This window comes from Oryzias melastigma, linkage group LG3 (assembly GCF_002922805.2).
Source record: "Oryzias melastigma strain HK-1 linkage group LG3, ASM292280v2, whole genome shotgun sequence".
In the NCBI taxonomy this organism is placed as follows: Eukaryota; Metazoa; Chordata; class Actinopteri; order Beloniformes; family Adrianichthyidae; genus Oryzias; species Oryzias melastigma.
This window is the reverse complement of record NC_050514.1, coordinates 30,872,562-30,895,809: the sequence shown is the minus strand read 5'-3', so window position 1 is coordinate 30,895,809 and position 23,248 is coordinate 30,872,562. Positions and strand designations below refer to the sequence as shown.

The following is a 23,248-nucleotide window of genomic DNA, read 5'->3' as shown; positions in this document are numbered from 1 at the left end:
CTCGTCCAGTACCACATCTGGTACTGGTTCGGGTCCAGTACTACACCTGGTACCATGTCCGCTGCCAGGTTAGGATACTTGTACGCTCGGCTTCACTGCACTTTTTATTCCTCTTTTATTCGCCTTTATCAGCGTTTTACTTGTATTTTAGGTTCTTATTTAACACTTTTATGTTATTGTTTTAACATTGTATATTGTTGTTTTAACTTTTCACTCCCACGGTCGCAGGAAACGCAATTTCACTTAGTCTGCAATACGTTGTATGAAGGCAAGTGACAATAAAGCTTCTATCTATCTATGGAGGGGCTCCGGTTTGCTGCCTGGAGGTTGTGGACCCTTGATTTTACGAACAGCCAGCACATCCAAAAACGAGTTGGGGACACCCAAAACCTCAAAAGGTGACTCAGAGGGGTCCTTATCCAAACGTCAATATGTGACAACTCGAGAGTGAATGTGTTTGTTTTTCACATGTAGCATTTTTCTAATGATGGAGGACACAAATACCAGGATTTAAGATTAAAACTGAGATTCTGAGTGTTTATTTTTTTTTTTATTCAAATCACGATGGATCAGGAGGAAATAATAAATGAAAACTTTCATCAACAGAGGTTTTTATTGTGAGGATCCTTAATTTTATCAATGAGAAAGTCCATCATCTTTTTACTACAAGTGATTGAAATGAGATTCCTCAGTATATTGGCTGGGCGCTCAAAGTAGATCTGCTTCTCCTCCATATTGAGAGGAGTCAGTTGAGGTGGTTCGGGCATCTGGTCCGATGCCTCCGCGGAGGCCCAGGGGAAGACCCAGGACACACTGGAGAGACTATGTCTTTCGGCTGGCCTGGGAACACCTCGGGGTCCCCCCAGAGGAGCTGGAGGAAGTGGCCGGGAAGAAGGAAGTCTGGGCATCTTTGCTTAGACTGCTGCCCCCATGACCCAGTCCCGGATGAGTGAGAGAAAATGGATGAATTGATCTTTTTATGCATTATTTTAGTCATGAATTTTATTAAGCCAAGTGATTGCTTAATGCCGTAATGAATGTTGCACTGACTAAAGAGCACCTTTTAAAATCTTATTTTACCAATAACAATGACAAATAAAGTGCTATTTATCTACCTTTGGTCATTTTAAATCCCTTCTTAAGCAGATCCTGTTTTGATAGTCAAACAACATTTTGATTTGAAATGGAAGTTTGAAAAATAAACCAACGTTTAATCAAATGGTACTGAATTGTAAATTAAATCAAATTAAGAACTTGTCAATCTGAATTAAATGGGTTCAGTGTTTTGACAGATGTCTTACTCGGAAGGGAAACTGTGCTGTGTTTTCAATTAAATAGATAAAATGGATGGAAAAATAATAGATTTAAACTCAGGGCTGCATGGCGCCCTAGGCAACACATGATCTCTGCGGCATAGGCATCCGCCTAGGTTGCATATGCCCAGGGCCGGGCCTGAACACAGGTCAATATATAGCTGGGATAGGCAACACCAGCCCTTGAGCGCCGTTTTCCTGTATGTTTAAACATACCCTGTTCTAATTGGCTGGACACACCTGAACCAGGTAATCAGTCATGAGTAGGGCTAGGATATCTGGAAATCATGCTGACACTGAAGCCCTCGAGGTCCTGGAGTTGTCCATGCCTGATACCTGATAAATGGTGTAAAATTCAAAGATTAAAAAAAAAAAAAAAGTTGGTTAGATGAACTAAGGAACAGTTATGGTTAAATGTATAAACATTTTCAGGAACATAAATTCTTTTTTTTTTTATTAAATATGTCTTTATTTGTTTGGATATATTCTGCTCAAACACCAAACCTCAACCTACATTTATTCTTTTCCTTTCATTTCAAGCAAAGTTAATCTATTAATCAGTATAATTTCAAAGCATCTTAGTTGAATGGAATCCTACTTGAAGCCACTGACACTTTGCATGATGGACCCCATCTCCAGCCATTGGTCCACCTGCCATTCCTCCAGGCACTCCGCAGTGTGCGACTGCTGGAACGGGGGGACCTGTCACTGCCGCTCACACACAGGCGTTTGGGGAAACTTTCAGAGTTGACATCAGGACTTGTGTCTTGGCAGCGGTCTGTTTTTGTCAGACGTGCAGGTTGTATTAAGAGCTATTAGCGGCTGTTTGGTGAGTGTGTCTCTGGTGACTCTCCTGCACCTGCTCTCTCTGTTTAACATTCATGAATCATTAAAACCTGCAGCATCTGGCTCCGTGCCTCTTTAGGAGCAACAAACACACACACTAATGTTTTTAACCACCACTTTAGTGCAATTATGAAAACCTGTTTTCCTTCACATTTTAACATTTTAGTCATTTAAGGATGCGCCATTGTTGGTTTACACCATTTAGAAATGAAGTTGGTAAAAAAGCATCTCTTCTTTTACAAAACAGTGTCAGGTTTACTGAATATTTGGGTCTCCTGGCAGTCATGATGGATTAGTGTAAAAATACCAAATGACGGACAACCAACTCAGTTTTGTGACTTTAACATCATCTGCTGTGTGTTCTGATCAGACCTTCACTTTTTTTCTCTCTGGACACAAATATTGGACCTTGCACATTATTTTTTTGCAAATTAGTATTCGAAAAAGAAATATATTTTCTCTGCGCCTCAAAAAGAAAAAGCATCTCCGATGATTCAGGGGGTTGAAATGAATTTGAAAACAATAAATTACTGTTGGCTGGGTAATTTTAGTTTGAAGATTCATCAGGTTTTGTTCTGGTAAATTTTTAGTTCATCAGAAGTTGCACAGTTTGAGAAGATTCGGTTTTTATGAAAACAAAAACCTCATTTTTTTCTATTTGATGACTCCACAGAGGAGTTCTTGAAGTTTATTGATTGGTTCTTGCATAAATTTCACGCCAGGTCCTGCTTGTTTTCCTCCGCTTGCAGCTTCCTGTTGACACTTGATCAAGGTGATCAGCAGTTACCAGCTCTCTAAACACTTCAGCTGCATGTGGAGGCAAATGATCTTGCCTTCCACACATGGCCTCCGATACCATACTCTCCTCGCTCTCTGAATGTGCATTAAAAGATTAGAAATCATTGATTGTTGTTAACCCTGAAGACCGGACGGACGATCGGAGAAAGCTGGAGAAATTTAAATTTAAAGGCCAGTGTTTCATTTGAACATTTCTTCAGTTTGGCAGTAGCATTTTTAAATTCTTAACAATTTTATATTTAAGTCAGGACTAAAGTTGGGGCATCAGCGTTGATTAAAAGGAGCTGGAAATGTTGGGGTTTCTCCCTACATTAATCACCCTAATTAACAACACAAAAACCACCAAACAACTCATTACCAAACACTGCGGTTTAGTTGGTATTGATTTCCTTTTGTGGCTTGTGTGTCCGTATTTTCTTTAGCTTGTTTCTTGGTTTCTTGTTTCTGTTTCAGACTTTCACATTTGGTTGTGTTTTTACAGTTGGTGCCGGTCCTGTCAGACTTCAAACAGAAGGACACACTGTGGGGCTTTGTGCCAGGAAAACCCAGTCAACCGCTGGTTCTCCACATCGGGGATTATAACCTGGACGGCTTCCCTGACGCTCTGGCGATCCTTCGGAACATCAGCGGCAGGTAAGAGAAGAGAACTGTTGGCTAACACATAAGGTATAATGCCATTTGAGCTGTCTGTTATCAGAATTGATTGGAGAGGGTGAACCGTCCGACACAAAGCTGCAGAAGAAATAACAATGAGTACTTTAATTCTGTTATTTTTAACATTTAAATCATTTTTCACAAAAAAAATCTCGATCTGCCGCACTGGTGTATGAGGACTAACTATGAGGAATGTGGTATATTAAAGTGTCACTTTAAATGAAACAAAGCACGGTTGCGCTCTTTTGCTCATGTGTATCATATCAAAGTCTCCCTTGGGAAGATGGAAACCAGCATGGAGTGGGTTATGGTTCGTACTTGGAGGAAACCATGAAAATTGACCTGGATTAGAGACTATTCCACCACAAAGGTAGTACCTGGACATTCAACAAACACAGAAACAGGGTCTGCCTGCATCCAAGCAATCATCTCTAATCAGACGTTCCCAGGCCAAGGGCACACTCCCTCGGCCGTACCAAAACAAATCCTCTGAAAGTGCGATCTATCTATCCGTCTCATTTCAGGGGGAAAATTCACCTCTTACCATTTGTTTTAGTTCAGATGATGAAGCAAACGTTTGTTCCAAAGAAAAAAACTCCACAACCAGTTTCTTTGATCACTTTTATTGACAAAATATCCACTATTAACTCTCATCTGATATAGAACATTCAGGCTATTTGACCAGAACTTCTTTTTTTAGGTGTCACCATGAAAGGGCACCCTGTAGCCAATCAGAATCAAGTATTCACCCAGACCATATTATAAGTTATTTTATTGTGTGAAGGTTTTAGATTTAAAAACTACATTTATGGGTAACAAAGTTAGGCTGAATCTGAATTCTATCCCTACGACTTCTCCCCACCTCTACATTTAGCCCTCCAAACACAAAGTTATGGAATAATAGTGTCAGTAAATTCTGACATTGCTAACTCTTGATCATCATCAATAGTTGCTGCTTATCTACGTTAGCATGTAGCTACCAGCGCTTGGAAAATACATAACAGCGGTTTTATATCAACCATTTGAAGTGGGCCCAGCGGGCACTATATGCTGTTACGAAAAAAAACGAAATATATCAAAAATTAGGATAAGAAAAAAGATGTTAAGAAGGAAGTATCAGATCAAGAATGATTATTCTGACAAATAAAATGATTGAGTAATAACCATTTATTTCTCAATAGAAGTCTATGGGATTTTGACTTCTTGGAGCTCACATGTACTTCTTATTTGGAGTTAAGGGGTTGAGCTGTCAGTTGTTTCTACAGTCGATAGTCCTTACACCTTCCCCTAAAAAATAAATAAATAAAAAACAATTTCAGTCACCACTACAGCTTCAAATGCCACTACAATTGGAGGAGTAGAGAGAAGACGTAATTATTCCTACAATTGTATTTAGAACTGAAAACCATTTAGACTTGTGATGCTGTTTTTTTTAAATATATAATAGACCTGATCAGAACAACTTCCTGTGGCTGCATTTACGCTTTTATGGCAACAAAGAATGGATGTTGCAGGAATTTTATGTTATATGCAGATTAAAAGAGTTCCTCGATTTGTCACTTGCCAAATCTGTGAACTATGTTTAAAACTCAAAGTGTAAAAGTCTATAGTTTGATGAGATTATCTGTACCACTTCAACCAAAAGGAAGCAGAACACACTGGAGCCTAAAACCAGGCAGAGCACGCTTAAACGGCTTATTTTCAAAATTAGAAATGTTTTTCCATTTTTGGAAAACTCTCAAAATAGACTGAATTCATGGATTATATTTGTGTGACGTGACTTAAATCAAGAATCTCTGCTCCCATGTGAAGAGCTAGGCTGTCACGCTGAAGCGTTTGCAGTTTGTCGATACTTGAATCTGTGGTGAGGCGTCAGGGCCAGAATAATGAACCCTGTTTGCTGGAGTTTGTTTTTTGGCTGGACGGTTTTAGCATTTAGCTGCATAATCGGATGCTGGCGAGCTCCATCAGCTCACAGCGAGACGGGGCGCTGTTCAAATCCCACCTGGTGGCTTTCTGTGTCAGGTTTTCTCACCACAAAATCTCTCAAGTGAGAACAAACCTGGATCTTCTCTTTACTGGTGAGTTTTTCTCGATTTAAAGCACACATGGTGGCTAGTCCCTGTGTGGTTCTGACCCGTCCCAGCAGACCCCAACCCCCCCATGAGCCCGAACCGCATAAAGCTGGATGAATATTTGAACGAGTATTTTTACAACCTTGACATCCTCATAATACCTCACCCCTCCAATATATTCAAACTATTGTCACACTTAATTAAATCTGCTCATTAATAAATCACATTTTTATTAGCTGATTCAAAGATTAGCTGTAAATTAAACCGGTTGCAGCCGTCTTGATGTTCATGATATCTTTTTTTTTTTTTTCAGTGAAAAAAAAAGTGCTTGTACAATTATTCACTGTGAACAGTGTGAATTAATGACCCTGCAGAGTAATGAAGACGAGAAATCTTTGACTGGGATGATGAAGCCGATAAGAGTGTCCTTTAAAAAGGCTCTGCGGCGTGCGCTGGGACACGAGTGCTGGGCTGTTTGTGCTCGCTAAAGGACCCGTGAGGATGATTTGTCCTCAGAGATGAAGATAAGATGTCTGAAGGGTCAGGCCTCCGCTCGTCTTTGCATGCTGATTGCCGTGTTAGAGATCGGCCGTGCTTTTGTGTGTCGAGTTGCGTGTGCGCTGAGATGTTTGATCGGCGCCTTTGAACTTCTGCACACCGGCGGTGGAAGCTTTGAGCCCAAACGGAGCTTCTTGTCTTCACAGATGTCTTCATTGCAGTACATCAAAATATCATAATCCTGTTCGGAATTATGGATTATTGTAAACGGTTTGGCTTGACGTCAGTACTCTTGACCCCAGCATATAGAGCAGAGGATGATGGGAGTTCATGGTGGTGAGACGCAACTCTAACTGTACATCATCAGAAGATGCAGCAAAAACTCAGAAGAAACTAAAGAAATAATAATAATATAAAATAGTTTGAACATATAGTCTTTTTTTGGTTAAAAAGTAATTTGGAACCATCTGCTACAACTATTGGAGACACAAAATGTTTAGAAAAGACTATTTTTATGTCACTTTGCTTTCAGAAATATTCCACAAACTCTGCTTGGCTTAAATTTTCTGGATTTCCGACAGTTCACTTTCTGCAGTTACACTAGTGCCTGAAAAATGTCTTATTTTTTATTTTATCTGTCGATGAGCTTTCCACAGATTTTCCCATTCTTGGGTGACTGTCACTGGATAAAACAACAAGCTACTATTTAGAGAAACGAACGTGCAAGAAAATATGAAGATACGCAGCTGTGTTGTTTTGAACAAATGTTGGAGACTGAGGCTCTCCGAATCCCTAACTACTAAAAAAATGATATCGTGTGGGAATATCTTGTGCCCTGGATTTTAACAATTTGGACACAAATAACTTTAAAAAAAAATGCTTAAACTGCAAAAATGACACCAATTTCACAAAGTAAAATCCTCATCAATCATTTTACAAATACTACTTATATCCACTGTGTTCTGAGGATGATGATTTTTTTTTCTTTTTCTTAAATAAACAAAAAAAAATCACTTAAAAAACTTGCATTGTGGTCTATATTCAGCAATTTAGTTTTTTGCAGGGATTTTTGGGAAATTTCTTGGGCACTGGATTTTGGAATTGTAGATTCTGACAGCTCAGAATGGTGAACATTCTATGTAAGTGAGTAGTGAAGGAATTTGGACATGATTGATTGATGGATTGATTGATTGATTGATCTGGTTTAAGCATAAATTGTAAAAAAATTAAATACAAAAAAATCACAGATTTTTCAAACTCATTACAGAAATAATTAAAACCACTGATTAAGAAAAACAAACTAACAGAATCTTTCTTATGTCACATTTATATTCATTAGTAATAATTAACTAAAGTCAAGTAGAGTTTGATTGATTACTTCAAAAGGAGCAGGAAAAAGCTAACTTAAATGGTCAAATTTGAGGTAAAGTTTACCTTCATTTGCAGACATGTCATCTCTAGATCCTCTTCTTTTTCTCCATCGTTTTTATCCGTCTATATTTGCTTTAAAAAAATCAACCCTCTCTCGCAAGTTTGTTAAGCATGATTTTGAAAACTTTGGTGACCAATAACTGACCCATAGCCAACTACACATTTTTGTAAGATTTTATGAATTTTAACAAAATAACATAAATATTCTAACATTGTTTAGAGATTAAGCCATTTATTTTCCTCATGATTCGGTTCAAATCTCAATTTTCGGGTCACACTTTTGTTTTGGTTCAATGAATGATTTCTGTACAACAACAAAAAAATGAAAAATTAATAAAAAATCCTTGGTTTGCTTTTATGGCTGTGATTTAAGAAAACACTAAAGAATAAATTTGACTTAAATTTAGCACAATACATGTTTAACTCTTTCAACGAATACATACTGATGTGCAGTATTGATTCAGTTCAACGGGACGGTTCAGTTTTAAATCAAGAATTGTGGCCTTCTTAACTTCCATGGAAGGATATAACAAACCTGCAAATAATTATAATTAAACTAAAGTCTGGGGACTAAATTCATGTTGACACATGTGGTTGTTTAGTATGATAAAAGGAAAATGCTGGACCGTTAAAAGCAGCCACATCTCAGGGCTGTTACCTCTATATGCTAGAGGGTTGTTTGATTATTACCAAAAATGAGTATTATACTCTGAGGAGGCAAGTCTGCTTCTGCATGAAGAGAAAGGACATTTAGAGGGTAATATTTTAGTAAGAAGTGTTTAAAAGTATTCATGCATACTGTTGCTTAGTACCTCAAATATAAACCTTATCATTACAATTTTTTTAAATCAAAATACAATTTTTTTTCTTTTCTCTAATTAATATTTATGTTTAAAATATAGTATTTCTGGTATATATTAATGTATGTTTTTACACAACCAGCAAACATGATTGTTTCTTTGTTGTTCTTTGTCTTTTGGGGAGATGTGAGTGAATATATGACACCCTCCCAACACCAAACGGAAGCAGAAATATTTCCCTGACCCACTGTTTATCCATGTTTAGAGAATATTTCTCATTTTCTCTGCTTTCTAAGCTCTTAAGCTTCTTAAAAGCCCTTTTGCCTGCTGCTAACAGTTTTAACCTTAGGTCATCTCTTAAGATTCTTTGAGAATTCTATTCGTTCTTATTGGGGAAGCTTTAACTTCCAGGGTAAATTCTTGGGGAATGTCACAGTTTTGTGCGTTTTCTGTCACAAAGAGCACGTCCAAGGAGCTTTCCAGAGGAAAAGGCTCAAAGTTTCACAGGATGTCTCTACTGGATTAAATGTGTTTGATTTGACTTATTATATTAAATCCCTGTGGTCCTCTTGCCTGCGGCTACAGACTCGCTCAGGTCCATCCTGGTTGTGTCCTCGCTTTGTTTTTGACGCTGTTCTGACAAAGTGCACTCAGCTAAACAAATGTTTATGCTGCTCCTAACTGATCTATTTAAACTTCCACTCTCTCTCTGTCTCTGCATCCCACCTCTTCTTTGTCTTTCACCTATCACTGTCTTCTCTTTTGTTCCACCAACTGGTTATTTATAGCTGTTTTTCAGATGAAAGTCCTGCCAGCGCTCGTCACAACAGCTTGCAGCATAATGAGTGCTGATTTGAGTATTCATGGTGTAAAAACAGAGGAGGAAATGAAAGGAATCGCCTGGTTTCAGTGTAGGAATGGCTGCATGGAGACAGAGCTCATGGAGTTTAGAGGATGTACACCAGATCAGTTCAGTTTTGTCTTTAAAGAATGCTATGCCACAGTCATATGGACTTACATGGGGGGTAATCTGGACTGGTGTTGTGAGTTTTTTTGTTTTTCTGGGTCCATAGAGGGTCGTAGAGAGGAGCATCCACGTCTTAAGGGTTTGGCTTGTGGGGCCATCTTTAAGACTGATTTTAAAAACAATAGTGTTTTTTGTGTTTTTAGCATGTACTTGTGGCGTTTTTCTGATTCTGGAGGACATATATCCAGAAATTTAAGCTTAAAATGGCATTTCTGACTTTTTATTTATTACATTTATTGTGAAGTAACAGCAGACACAAATATCCTGTTTGAAAAAGCTTGTAGGTGTGAAGTAGGAGCTACTACGGCAAGCCACAAGCGCCCTGCTCCATTCCATTCTGATGCATTAGACGACTAGATTCATGTATGTCTTTGTTTTCCTTGTATAATCTGACATCTGACTACCAACAAGCTGGAACAAGCTCACTCATGATAAGCGACAGTAGTTCCTCTAAAACGGACTCGGACTAATCGCTGTCGATGGCGGTAGATGTATCAGGAAGTGATGGCGAAGAATCTGACCTGATTTCACGAGGGCGGGAGGTAAGGCATTTCCTATGAGGCGACCTCAGCACTTAATATGGCCAGCTCTTACTTATACAGTCAACGGACGAACGGATGATTGGAAGGGGCGGGATTACTCCACACCAACAGTCCAACCCACAACTCACAGGCAAATTTCTAAAGAACTACTGCTACTTTGAAAAACCTGTCCTTGAAATCCCACACTTTTTTGTGACTAAAAACAACCTAATTATAATTAAAATATCACTTGGAGTCCTTTGAAAACAGATCAAGAGATGATCAGAGTGGGACTTCCCGGGATGTCATGAAAATGGATCGTACCATTGTCGTGTACCTGATAAGTGTTCCATGAAGTATTAGATTTCAATTTTATTTATATAGCCCAATATTACAACACAGTTGTCTCAATGGACTTCACACCAGTAATTTTCCAAAAACCTAAAATCACCCATCAAATATAAACAATAGGTGATTGCTTAACTAAACTAAACAGACTATAGTGGTATCCCTGCTTCTTGGTAAAGAAAAACTCCTAAAAATAAATCAGATTATGAGGAATGAAAGAAGGAACGTGTCAAGAAGAAATCCTCTCCCAGGACAGACAGGCGATGTTACCAGGACTGTTAAAAAAGATTAGCTTATCTGACTATAACTACATGTTTAAATAGTTCGAGATGAGCCAGAGGCGAGGTCCACTGCCAAGGACAGGAGCACAGACGAGCCACCTGGAATCTGGAATCATTCAGAAAAGACGGAACAACACATGAATCACACTGCACTAAAAGGGATAGAATAATGGATAGGAAAGGATAATGGAAGGTACTCTCACTTGTGACGTATGGATGACTCCTTACTGACTGTACACAAATGCAGTACTCACATGTTGTGTATGTGATACATAAGTGTCTGTAAGAACGCCCTTAGGATACTCACTCAAGCTACTCACTCTTTGCCTAATTTCCTTATTTTAGTTAGGCAATGAGTCCACACTTATCATGTAACCTGGGCCCTTGCGTTGGGCACAAGGTTTAGGGGGTTAAAAAAAAGACTAATCCGTACGACACACCTGCGTCTCACCTACTTCACCTTTACTTACCCTTTTGTATTGCTTAAGTGTTTGCTACAATTTGACCCTGCAGCATGCCCATAGGAAAAAATGTCCATGAACATTTTCTCTTTGCCTACGATCTTAAAATTTTGTGCAGGCCCCGTACTAGTTTGCCTATTTTTCACCTGCATTTGTGACTAAAGCATCAGGTGGTGACTGTTGAAAAGTCACCATATATATAAGCAATTGTGTAATTCAAAGGACTGAGGGCGTTCCGTGGATGTGTCAAGCAGCCGGTTTCTGTCAGTCGGTGTGGAAAAGTGGACAGCGAGCTTGTCTCTAAGGTATCGCCGGACAGCTTGCACAGAAACTCATTTCAGCTTTTCACTCAAAGATGTCAACTCATTCGGCAGGCCTCCTTCCCTTGTATTATTCCACATGTCATAACTGCAGAGCCATTGACAGGAGCCAAATGTATTAGGCTGGACTTGTCCACCAAATGATGTATGAACCCACTTTTCCCCGAGGGAAGTTTGTGGCCGGTAAGCAACTGTTCTCCAGTCTGCAGTCACTGCTGACAGCGTAAATAATCAACCGCGGCCGTTTTATCACTTAAATAATGTGTATGAAATGTTTTGAACTTTTAGAAGGAGTTTTTTTGAGGCATGCAGAAATACATCTTTTAATAAACCGAAACAGACGTTTCTTTTAAAGTCCGAACAGACGGCTTTGTTCTGGAAATTTCCCATGACGATTGAATGACTCGGGTTCATTCAGGTGTAAATGCTGCTCTGTGCTGTTACATCCTGTTACACTAAAGCAGAAGAAAAGGAGCCTGGCCATTATCTTCTGTTAGACAGGACGAGGATGAAGCTCTCATGTGGTGTGTCGTCTCTCAGATGCTAAGATGGAAATGTGAGTTAGGAAGATTCTGGCCCTTAGATTTCAGTGTTTCTTGAGGCAACATGAAGGTAAGGCAGCCTCTGGTTTATTTTTTTCCCTTTTTTGTTTTGGTCTTTGGTTTTTCCCTCCTGACTCCTGCAAAGAAAATCAGTTTCATTCAGCCAGGAGGTGATTAGAGGTTTTCCAATGTAAAGACTGAGCCGTGTTGTTTTGGCTAATTATCATGAACTGACTCTGAAAGGCTCCATTTTGGTGACATTTTCAATTCAACTACATTTTCTTGTCAATCAGAAAGAGAACACAAGCCTGAGCTCACCCCCAGAGCTTCTGGGTTTATACTTCATGATTTCCCCAGTCTAGCCTCACAACAGCTTTTCTCCAGATTATAGTTAATTCTTTGTTTGTGCCTTTTTTTAAGTATTTAATCCTCTTCCTTGTGAAGCTATACAACATTCACCTGGAGTTCAGGTCAATTTAGTTGGTAATTTTTATTTTGCTCCGCTTCATTGCCTCTAATTCACAGTTTTATCAATAGAAATTATAGCTGATAAAGTGATCAGCGGATTAACACTGGGTGACAGAAAACAAGTGTGAAGTGAGAATCTGAAGTATTTGTCTAATCTCCTTATTCTCTCAACTGCAGGGTGTTAAGTGTGAAAATCCCTCCAAACAATAAAAGTCACAGCAGTTCTTTTAGATGTAATCAACCCACTTTTATACTTTTAACATTGTGTGTTGATGCACGAGCAGATTCCTTAAAAACAGATGAAGATGCTGATTTCATTTGACATTAAAGACTTAATATGTTTCCCTCAAAGTAAATATTTATTTATACATATACTGTATAAGTATCCACCATTTACCATTCCTACCATCTTTTAAAGTTTTGAGTTGCTAAACCTGAAGTGAGCATTCAAAAACAATAAAAAATAACACCTAATTTTTTTGTTTTTCTCAAAATCTGAGCCAAAATTAATCAAAATATTTAGATGCTACTTTTTTTATCAATGACTTAAAAAAGTCCTGATTGTTTATTAGGGTAAAATGTTAAAGAAAAAACAAAATCCCCTTTACTGAATTCACATCCTATGAAACCAAAATACAACACATCTCCCTTAAATGAGAAAATAGGGAAAAAGTTAAGGTAAGGAACATCTCAATGCCCTGCAGGGATTCAGAGTAAAGTTCAGTCGTACTGATGGCAGCTGCTCATCAACTGTACCTGATGAACTGAACCTCAGCAGGTTTGCTGACCTCAGCAGCCAGATGTGAGCACGGTTCATAATCACAGGCTCAAGTCTGGATGTGATAGGAAGGAGCATCTGGTGTAAGTCCTCTGCTAATTAACTGGGTGAGATACTTCACTGTATGATTGGCATAAAATAAAGTCACATATAGGAAAAACTTCAGAAAATAGATCAAAGTGATGCACGAAGAAGAAGTTGTTACAAAATAAGAGTTACTAATGAGCATGTCATCATTTCAGCTGTTTGGCACGGTGGTGGATGGTTGATGATATGGGTCCGTCCTTAACTATTAACTGAAAAAAAAAAAAAAAACGTTCTCAAGTTAAATGTAGAACTGTCCGTCACAGAGAAAGCTTGGCATCCAAAACAAAACTGTGACCCAAAAATCAAGGTTTGAATTGAATTGTGGGGAAAATGAATTATTGCATCCCTAATGGGTACACTGGTGTTAAAACTGATCTAGAGCTCTGGAGCTAAAATGTTTAACCCTTTAACTACCCAAAAAAGAAAAAAAGATCACAATAAAAGGTATTTTTTATGCTGCCTATTCCCTTGGTATGAGCCCCTAAAGGGACATTAAAGTTTAAAAAAAAAAAAGACATTTTTTAAATACAAGGGGGCTCAGTAAAAAAAATAAAACAAAAAAATAATTCCTGTTAGTAACTGGTGAACACTGGTTACCATCCAGAATTTTTTAAATAGAAAAATGTTCTGGTTAGTACGTGGCGTGTAACGAAAAACATTAAAAAAAAAAAAAATTGAAGTAAAAAAAAAAAATAAATCCAATTACTATTTGGTGTGCATCAGTTAATAACCAGAATTTCTTTTGCTTCAATTTTTCTCCATACTTTTGGGAGTAATACAGACAATTGATATTTTTTAAAACATTTTTTCGGAATATTCTCCATTTGGTTGAGCAGGCAGTTAAAGGGTTAAGGCTTTTACTTCTTCAACCTCCCTTTTGGATATTTGTTGTATTCTTTTCCATTTTTGTTTTTTATTCCCTTAAAGTATAAATCAGAAATTAAATGTTAACATTTTTTTCTTAAATCTGTGTGCATAAATATATATATATATATTTACATTTTCAAGGGAAGTCACCAAACCAAACTTTCAGCACATACTGTCCAATCAGGGTTCTGGAGAGTTAAAGCCTTATGAAACATTGACATTTATTATTCCAGAGCATTGCCAGCACAGTATGTCTTCCTATCATAGCAGCAGCATCTATAAACAGAAAAAGCAAATGCTTAAAAAGAGAGGATTTACCACCTGCTGCTGTGTGAGGTACACCAAGAAAGATCCTTTCTGGAAATAACATCAAATGAAGGTCACACTTAAACTGCTTGCATGTATGTGTGATGTGTAATTGTGTGCATCAGCCACCAGCCCTCAGAATGGGATTATCCTTGGCTGCAATCTTGTGCTTTTTTTTCACTTCTGTTCTGATTAAAGGACAGCTTTAAAGTGCGATTGCCTTGGGCGACTTGCACATAATTGTATGTGTGCATGTGTCTCATGTGCACATCAGCTTGTGTTTCAGCAACAGAAAACGACTTTCAGATCACCATCCCGACACTCTTCAAATCTGAGGCTGCGATTTGTTCTGACCTTTAATCTGAGAAGATGAGCGCTTTTTAGATTAGACCAGTAGATTACAATAAGACATGGATTCATCACAACTCAGACGCATTCACACAAACGCCGTGGAACTCTTTTGAACGCTTAATTTAGTCGTTTGACACGAGAAGACTGCTGTTTACCACAAATATCAAAAGTTTGAGCCTTTTATAATATTAATTGAACATTTCATTTATTTGTATTATTTTCTCATACCTCAAATCAGGTTTGTTAGTATTTTTTAAACATATTTTTTTGCTGTGATTTTATTTATTGAAGTTTAATGCATGAATAGTTTTTTTAGCTTTATGCTCTATTTTTTTAACAATTGTGAAACCAACGTTAGATGAATGCAGAAGTTTATCTAAATAAAGCTACACAATTAAAATCAATTTAAGGCGTCATTTACCTGTATTGTTGAAAAAGTTCTGTTGATTATTTCATGTTATTCAGAAGTAGTTTTTAGAAGTAGTAGAAAGAAACATGTCATTGTTAAAGTAGTTTCCTCTTTAAAAAAAATCATTTACTATTCTTTTTGGAAATTAACACATGTAAGGCATTTTAGTTCACCACACTTTTAATTATTTTAACTTTTTTCATCAAAATTTTACAAAAAAAAGGAACAAAAACGTGTCGAAAATGTTTGTGATTGTTACCTTAAATATTTTTAAGATTTGTATTTATTTGTATTAGATATTCAAGATAGACGTGCCGTGTGTTACTGCTAACATTATAGATTTAGATATTAATTATCTCCCATTTTTATTCTAAAATACACCAGCCTCAACATTGAGACATCGCATTAGTGTTGGTTTGTTCAAGAACAGCAATTCTTTGGAGTTAATTATGTCAAAATTGAACATGTGTATAATAAATGTAATCTAAAAAAATAATGTGGAAACAAAGAGTTATCTTTAGAGATTGTCCTGAAACAACTCACAGCCAGATCTTTACTCCTGTCAACTTGTTAACACCCCATAACAACAAGACGCTTGTTGTTGTTATTAATATTTTTAAGTGTATTTTTTTGTTATTTATTATCTATATTCCTTTTTTTAATATAACTATGTGGGATCAATAAAGGTCTATTCTATTCTGTCCCTTAAAGAACCTCAGTAGCTCTGTTTCCAGGAGGTTTATGAGGCGTATCGAAAACTGACATTAGTGCTGCCACAAACGATTATTTTAGTAGTCCCGATTATTTTTTCAGATTAGTCAGCTGATCGGGTCATGCACAATTTGGATGTAAAACACAAATCTTAACCATCATTAGCTTAAAACTAACTAAAAACTAGATATATAGCATTACCTGTGATAATGCTAGTGTGAATGCTGGAAGCTGAATTTGGCCGCTGAAGATGCTAAATGCTAATAGCTGAAGATGCTGAAACTAATAGCCAGCTAAAATATTATTTAAATGCCAAATTAGCCTAAAAAGTTAGCCAAAACAGCTAACATACAGTTGAAATGTTAGCTAAACTCCAAAATATCCTAAAAGAACTACAAAAAGCCAAAATTAGAAAAAAAGGTTAGCTAGCATGCAGCTGAAATATTAGCTAAGCTCCAAATTAGCCTAAAAAACTAAAAAAAATCATAAATTAGCCAATATAGCTAGCATGTAGCTGAAACATTGACTAAACTCTCTAAACGGCCTAAAAAACCTTAATAAATGCCAAAATAGTCCCAAAAGCTAGCATAATGCCATTATAACTTTTAACTTTACTACACTCTGACTCCATATAATATAAAGTAACGACTAATCGACTATTAAATTAGCTGTCGACTATTTTAATAGTCGATTAGTCGTCGATTAGTCAACAAATCGTGGCAGCCCTAACTGACATATCGCAAAACTACATTATTAAATTAAATGAGTCATGTGACTAATTTCACGCTAATAGGAATCAGGGGGGTAGGGAAAAATCGATTCAGGGATATATCGCGATATTTCAATGCTGAAACTTGTATCAAGTTAAAATGTTGACATGACGATATTTCATTAATTATTTATGAGCAAACATAGTTTCAGTGCTATTTTATTAACATGAAAGGTGTAATAATTTTCAGGTAGAGTTTTTTTCTAATCATACTCTTTATAAAATTGTTCTGGTACAGTCATGGGATATATCGGGATATGTATCGTATCATGAGACGCATATTGCAATATGTTTATTTGCATAATTATGATGTAATGGAAACAGTGTAATTGTGAAATTGTAAAATTTCTTGAACTTTGATCAAGTTTTGCCCATATGTGTAATGGAAAGGCAGCACTGACAGATCTGTTTATAGCAAACCGCTGGTCAACATGCTGGTGAAAGCGTTTAAACTGCAAGGAATAAATGTGTGATGGTGATGACTCCATGTGGGCTCCTGAGGAGAATCACTTTAGATCCTCAGCTTTTCATTCGTGTGGGGGTGCAAATGACTCTTAACACTTGTGATGCATCTCTGACTCCAGTGAAAAGAAAAAATTAATTGAACACATTTTTGTACAATTTTTTTGCTGTTGCTGCAACCTTTCATCAGATATTACCAGAGTTTGTAAACTGGTGTGACCTCTCCCACATTTTCTCCCATTTAAAAACTCTTTTCTTGTCCCATCTCTTCAATTTAGAGACCCACCCATTGAAAACTGAGTTTATGGTGTTTTAAAGTGTTCTAGTGACGCTTTTATTTTAGAAGATGGAGGACAAATATTTGTAAAACATAGTTCAAAATTGCATTTCTTAGTATTGTTTTGTTCAAATCGTTGTGAATCAGGAGCAGACAAAAACAATGACTTATTGGCCGTTTGACGTGAATAGAGCTGCACAAAACAAGGCTGTTACCTCAGGTTCCAACGAAATGAAGTCAATTCAGTCGCCATTTTCCCGTAGTACGAATGTCGCCCAGTTTCACCATTTTGGCACCAAACGACGTTAGTAAGCAGTGATTGGTCCCAGAACTTGTCAATCAAAAACTTTGAACGTTTGAAGTGGGGCGAGTGGGCGCTACATGCTCTTGATTGTTTATAACTCGAATAACTAGTGATAAAAAATATATATCATGAAAAACATTTTTTTATTTTGCTGGAACATGTTAAAAAGAGACGCCAGAGCAAGAAGGGTTATTCTGACAGAATGACTGAGTAATAGCTGTTTATTTTTCTGTAGATGTCTATGGGATTTTGGCTTTCTGGGACAAGTACTTCCTGTTTGGAACTTGAGGGGAGGAGGGGACAATCTGTCCAGTTCTCTTTATGCAGTGTCCATGAGCCACAAGCTCCCTCCTCCGAGCTCTCATGGCACTCTGCAACAGGGGAGGGGAATGGATAGTCCCGCCCACAACTCGGAGGAAAATTTCTGTTAAAACTGCTAGAAAATTATTTAGACCAGGGGAGTCGGACTTAATCACACACCTTAAGTCGTGGGCTGAACAGGATAAAAATTTACTATAAAGAAAAAAAAAAAAAAAACTGTATTTTTAAACCTTTAAAAACATAACTTTTTTAACATAAATATGAATAAAAACAGGCAGGAATATTATTACAGAATAAATCAACTTAAACCTTAAATAACTTTTAAAATTTTACCCTCCATAAAAATATTTTTTGTCAAAATGATTAGAACTAAACTAAATGTTAAAAGAAAAAAACCCTCACATTTCTTTACTTGTCTGCCATTTAATATATAAAAAAAACAACGTATAAATATCCCAAAAGATTTTGCTCTCCATAGAATATTGTCAAAATTATATATTATATAGGAAATCTGGTGTTCAGCAAGGCAGCTGACGCACTATGATGGGATTTGTAGTTGGTTGCAGACACTGTCAGATCTGGCAGCGCAAGGAATTGTGGGATATCGTTCCTTTTGCCTGTCTGAGCAGATTGGGATTTAGAAGTGGATTTTGTTTTTGTGTTTTGTTGTCTGGCTGTTTTACTCTGTTTTGTCCTTAGTTATTTTATCCTGTTATGTTAGAAGTCCTTCTAACTGATCTCTCAGGCTCCATAATCGTAGCGTTGCTTCAATATGTTTGCCAGATAACTCTGGTCCGTTAATTATAATAATATAAAATAATCTGGAGGGCCTTATTCGGCCCCTGGACCCTGACTTGTGATTTAAACTAAAGCAGCAAAATGATTCTTTAAAAAAATACTGGCAGTATTTTTAAAATGGATCAAAAGCCATGATTTCTACGATCAAAGGTGATTTCTTGGATGCAAGGAACCCTATATGTTACATCAGTGTGTTGATTTTGTTTACACTAAACACAGTCTTTATCAATCATAGGCACTTGTCAGTATGTAACAGCCAGAGGAACTATTGATCTTTTTGCCTTTTTTCCCCTTTCTGTGTCAGCCTTAAATCAGCAACTGTGTGATATATCAGTTTGGTTCACTCAAGAAGATATTGTGTAAGAAAATCAAACTGGGAATCTTTTTGTTTCAACCAATCAAACAGATTCCACATCTCTAGTCAGAGTTTTTGATATGCTGCAAGTTGTTAATGTTTAGTGAAAAGAAATAAAAGCTCCTTAAACCCATTCTAATGGGCTGGTCTGCGTAGGAATCTGCTTGGATGTCTGAATATTTCCATAACTGCACAAGAATCTGGCGAGCACACACCCACTCAGAGAGAAAATCCTCTACTTATACGCTGAGCCAACAATTACAACAGTCGTCACCCAGAAAAGCAACAGTCTTCTGTTAATAGAAATGACTTTAATTGGGCTGCATCAGTGTCATGGCTTCACTCTAAAGACTTAATGAAGTGTTAATTTGCTTACCCTGTCTGTCCGCAGTCGCATTAGATGCATCCTTCAGTCTAAAGCCTGTATTTGAGATATTTATCTCCCTTAAAGTAAACACATTTCTGTTTTTTAGTATAGAAATTCTCGTATTTTCTCTACAAATTGTATTTTATGTAGCAGCAAAGTGTAGAAAGTTTAGATCTTCTGGACCACCCAGATACCTCTCTTCTGTGATCGTGAGTACAAACAATCGTTGCTACGGCAACACGATGGGTGTTAAAATTAGAGCCATTCTGTTTTTCACAACAGATTTATTTTTTGGCCTTTTGAGGCTCTGACAGGATGGCAGAATCACCTCCTTAAAATTCTTGTGAGCTGCGACAGACGGCAGAACGAAGCACAGCCGTTCTCTGTGATTCTTCCACACACACAGATCTGTTGTTGTTCAAGCTCTCACAATGCTTTCACATGGCACTGAGCACTTAAAAAATAAAAATCCTTTTGGGTTTCCTGCAGTTGAATCACGTTTCTGGGCATTCTGTAGAAAAGTTATCATTTTATTTTGATATTGAGTGCTTAGAATCTGATCAAGAAAAGGCTTTTCATTTAGTGAGTGAACAGATTTGATGAAAAAAGCATCTCTTTCTGGGTGATATTTTACAAATCGTTTCTAAAGGATTCCACCGCTTTAGCATAAACACAAAAGGTCTTTCTTCGTTCCCACCTATACTTTTAAAGAACTAAACTCTGAGACTTTTACAGTTCTCCCTGGGATTGAGCTCACGAGTGTCTGGGCTCAAAAGAGGAAAAAAGGCAGTGATTCAGGAAAAAATCTTAAACTATTGGGAAAAAGGAGCTAAAAGGAAACCTTGACTCTGGGTGTAAAGTCAGTTAAGATGCTGCTACAATCAGGATGCCCTTTTGCATACGACCCTCTGAATATATTCACCAACTGCTCAGCTTTCAAACGGTTGAAACTCATCAAAAACAAAATTACTGCATTCATGGAAAATAAAAAAAGCTAAATTGTTGTCACTTCCTGTCAGCTGGTTGGATCTTCCTCCCCTTCACCTCATGCTAGATCAATGACTATACAGCTCCGGGAGATGACGTCACACGGGGTCGTCACGTGGGGTCTGGAACTCTATGATATAGGTCTGCTTTCACAGCTCTGGTCAGGCTAAGCCTGTAATTACTTTAGGATACATTGATTCTCCTACAACAATAAAATAGCTAATGGCAGGTAATAAGTGCGCTTTACTGTGATCCGATAAAAGATTGTGTACTCTGTCGTGCAGTTTTATCTTCTCGTTCTTCAGAGAAAGACTCTCAAGGATCAGATTAATGCAGATGTGCACTGAACCAGTAAGTAAACAGAAAGATATGCAGACTCCCATTTGACTTCCACATGTCATTTTTCATTTGCCTAGAAATTAAAATGCATCTAACCCTGGAGAAGGGTTAGATGGGAAAGGATTGTCATTATTGCTTTCTTCCTCAGCATTAGGGGTTCATTATTTCCTCTACCAACGCAGAAGCTCTGCAATGTGCAGATGGGGGGGGATTTGTGGGCTGAGGAGTAAAAATTTAGGCTCTGAAAAACTGTCAGGGGAAGCGTATGGCATTTAATTAGAGTCTGCAAGTGTTGTGCAAGTAGAGGTAAAAAATTAGAATACACTAGATCAAAATCTTTAAATATTTCCCCCCCATGTATTATTCTTCTGAAGCAAAAAATGTAGTTTATTTGGAAAAATTCATTTAAAAATATCTAATATTGGAGCAGTAATTGACCACTACCCTCCCTTTGGTGATGCTTTTGATGGAGACCTCAGTTTCAATTATGATCCCCCAAAAATATAACTTTTAATTCAATTTCCTTTGCTTCCCCTTAACATGTAAACATCTTTAAACTTCCCTGAATGGCCCTCACCTCAACACTTCCATATAACTTTCTAAATTAAACCACTGTCCCAGTTTCTGTCTCCAGGGGTTTCAGGTCCGGCATTTCTTTTTTAGTTTTGAACACCTCAGCCCCCTTATCCTCCACTTTTCCAACATGTCAATAAAGGTTTTAACCTGAGCAGTTGTTGTCTTTGTATTTAGCAAAAAAAAAAAAAAATCCTCACCTGTTCATAAAGTTTGCTTTATATGATGTGTTCTATGAAGATAGCAATTTAAAAGACTGGATATTTTGTACATTTCTGTTAGTCTTTTTTTAACTAAGTTCTTCAATCTGAATGACTCAGAAGTCCGTGTGGACATTAGCTTAGCTTAACATCGCTAAAATATGAGTCTGTTTTCACTGCACGAACTTCTCACTTTTTAAATTTTACTCATGCTTTATAGTAGAATATCTACATTAACTTTTGCTGTCAAATTGACTTTTGAGGCTTTTATTTTGACATTATGAAGATTTTTTTTTTTTATATAAATCCACACGTTGCTCCAAAAACTCTGTCTTTTCCAACCAGCCATATTTATAGTGGATCTGTCTCCCAATGAAAAATTAGAACACAGCCAAAGAAAGAGCAGTTCCACCGGGACCATTAACTATAGACCCAGATATCCACATTACATATGGTTCCCCGTTCTTATAACTCCCAAATTAAAAGGGATTCTCTGTCAAGCCTTACTTTCCTTTTTCTGCTAAACAGTACAACTTTGTTCGCAACTTTTTCAACAGCCCTGACAGTTGATCTCATTACAGCTGTTTTCTCCTCAGTGAGTGGGAGAATTGCTCTCAGTAAAACTTTCTCTTCTTTGGAGAGGTAATACCACAACTCCAATTTACTTCCAACATGGGCCTTCATTAGTAAATCCTCTTCCTCTGCTCTTCAGTAACTTCAGTCAGTTACTGTACTTATACCTGTTCAGATAAAGCAATCTTTAGCTCAGATATACTCCATTTCTATCATTGCTAAGCCAAAACTAGAAAAGTTGTGCTACCTGCGATAATGCTAGTGTGAATGCTTTATGCTGAAAATAGTTGCTGAAGATGCTGAAGCTTTTTACTGAAAATAGTGACAAAATGTATTTTAACTGCTGAAGGGATTTGCTGAAAATGCAAAACCTATTTAAAAAATGTTAAATTTGTTAAAAGAAATTATAAATTTTGTTAAAGAACAATGAAAGAGCGCTGAAGTTGATCTAAATTTCTAAAAAGAATTGTAGTAAAATTGCTCAAAAATCCCTAATATAAGCCAATCTTGCAATAATATTTAATGTGTTGTTTAAATATGAGCTAAATTCCAAATTAGCCCCAAAAAACCTTGATTCCAAATTAGCCATAAAAGCTAGCTTGTTGCTTAAATACTAGCAAAACTTCAAAATAGCCTCAATAAACTAAATTAGTCAAAAATGTTAGCATGTCGCTAAAATAGAAGCTAAACCTAAAATTTGCCTATAAAAATCTCAGTAGAAAAGAAATTAGCCAAAAACGCTAATGTGTTGCTAAAATATTAGCTAAACTCCAAATTAGCATAACAAAACCTCAGTAGATGCCCTGTTAGCCAAAAAAAGAAGCTAAATTTGTTAAATACTAGCTAAACTCCAAAATAGTCTAAAAATACTCGTTAAGCTAAATTAGTCAAAAATGTTAGCTTGTTGCTAAAATAGAAGATAAACTCTAAATTAGCCGGAAAAAAAACCCAGTCGATAACAGATTAGCCAAAAACATTAACATTTTGCTAAAATATTAGCTAAACTACAAATTAGCACAAAAAAACCTCAG

At 37.0% G+C, this 23,248-nt stretch overlaps 1 protein-coding gene across 1 annotated transcript in view; it reads left to right on the top strand.

The window, feature by feature from the left end:
• The window catches only part of itfg1 (integrin alpha FG-GAP repeat containing 1), a 154,858-nt gene that overhangs the window by 57,835 nt on the left and 73,775 nt on the right, over nt 1-23,248 (top strand). Inside the window, exon 10 of the mRNA XM_024295946.2 lies at nt 3,439-3,590. Coding sequence (XP_024151714.1) covers nt 3,439-3,590 — 152 coding nt within the window. The remainder of the gene's footprint in view (nt 1-3,438; nt 3,591-23,248) is intronic.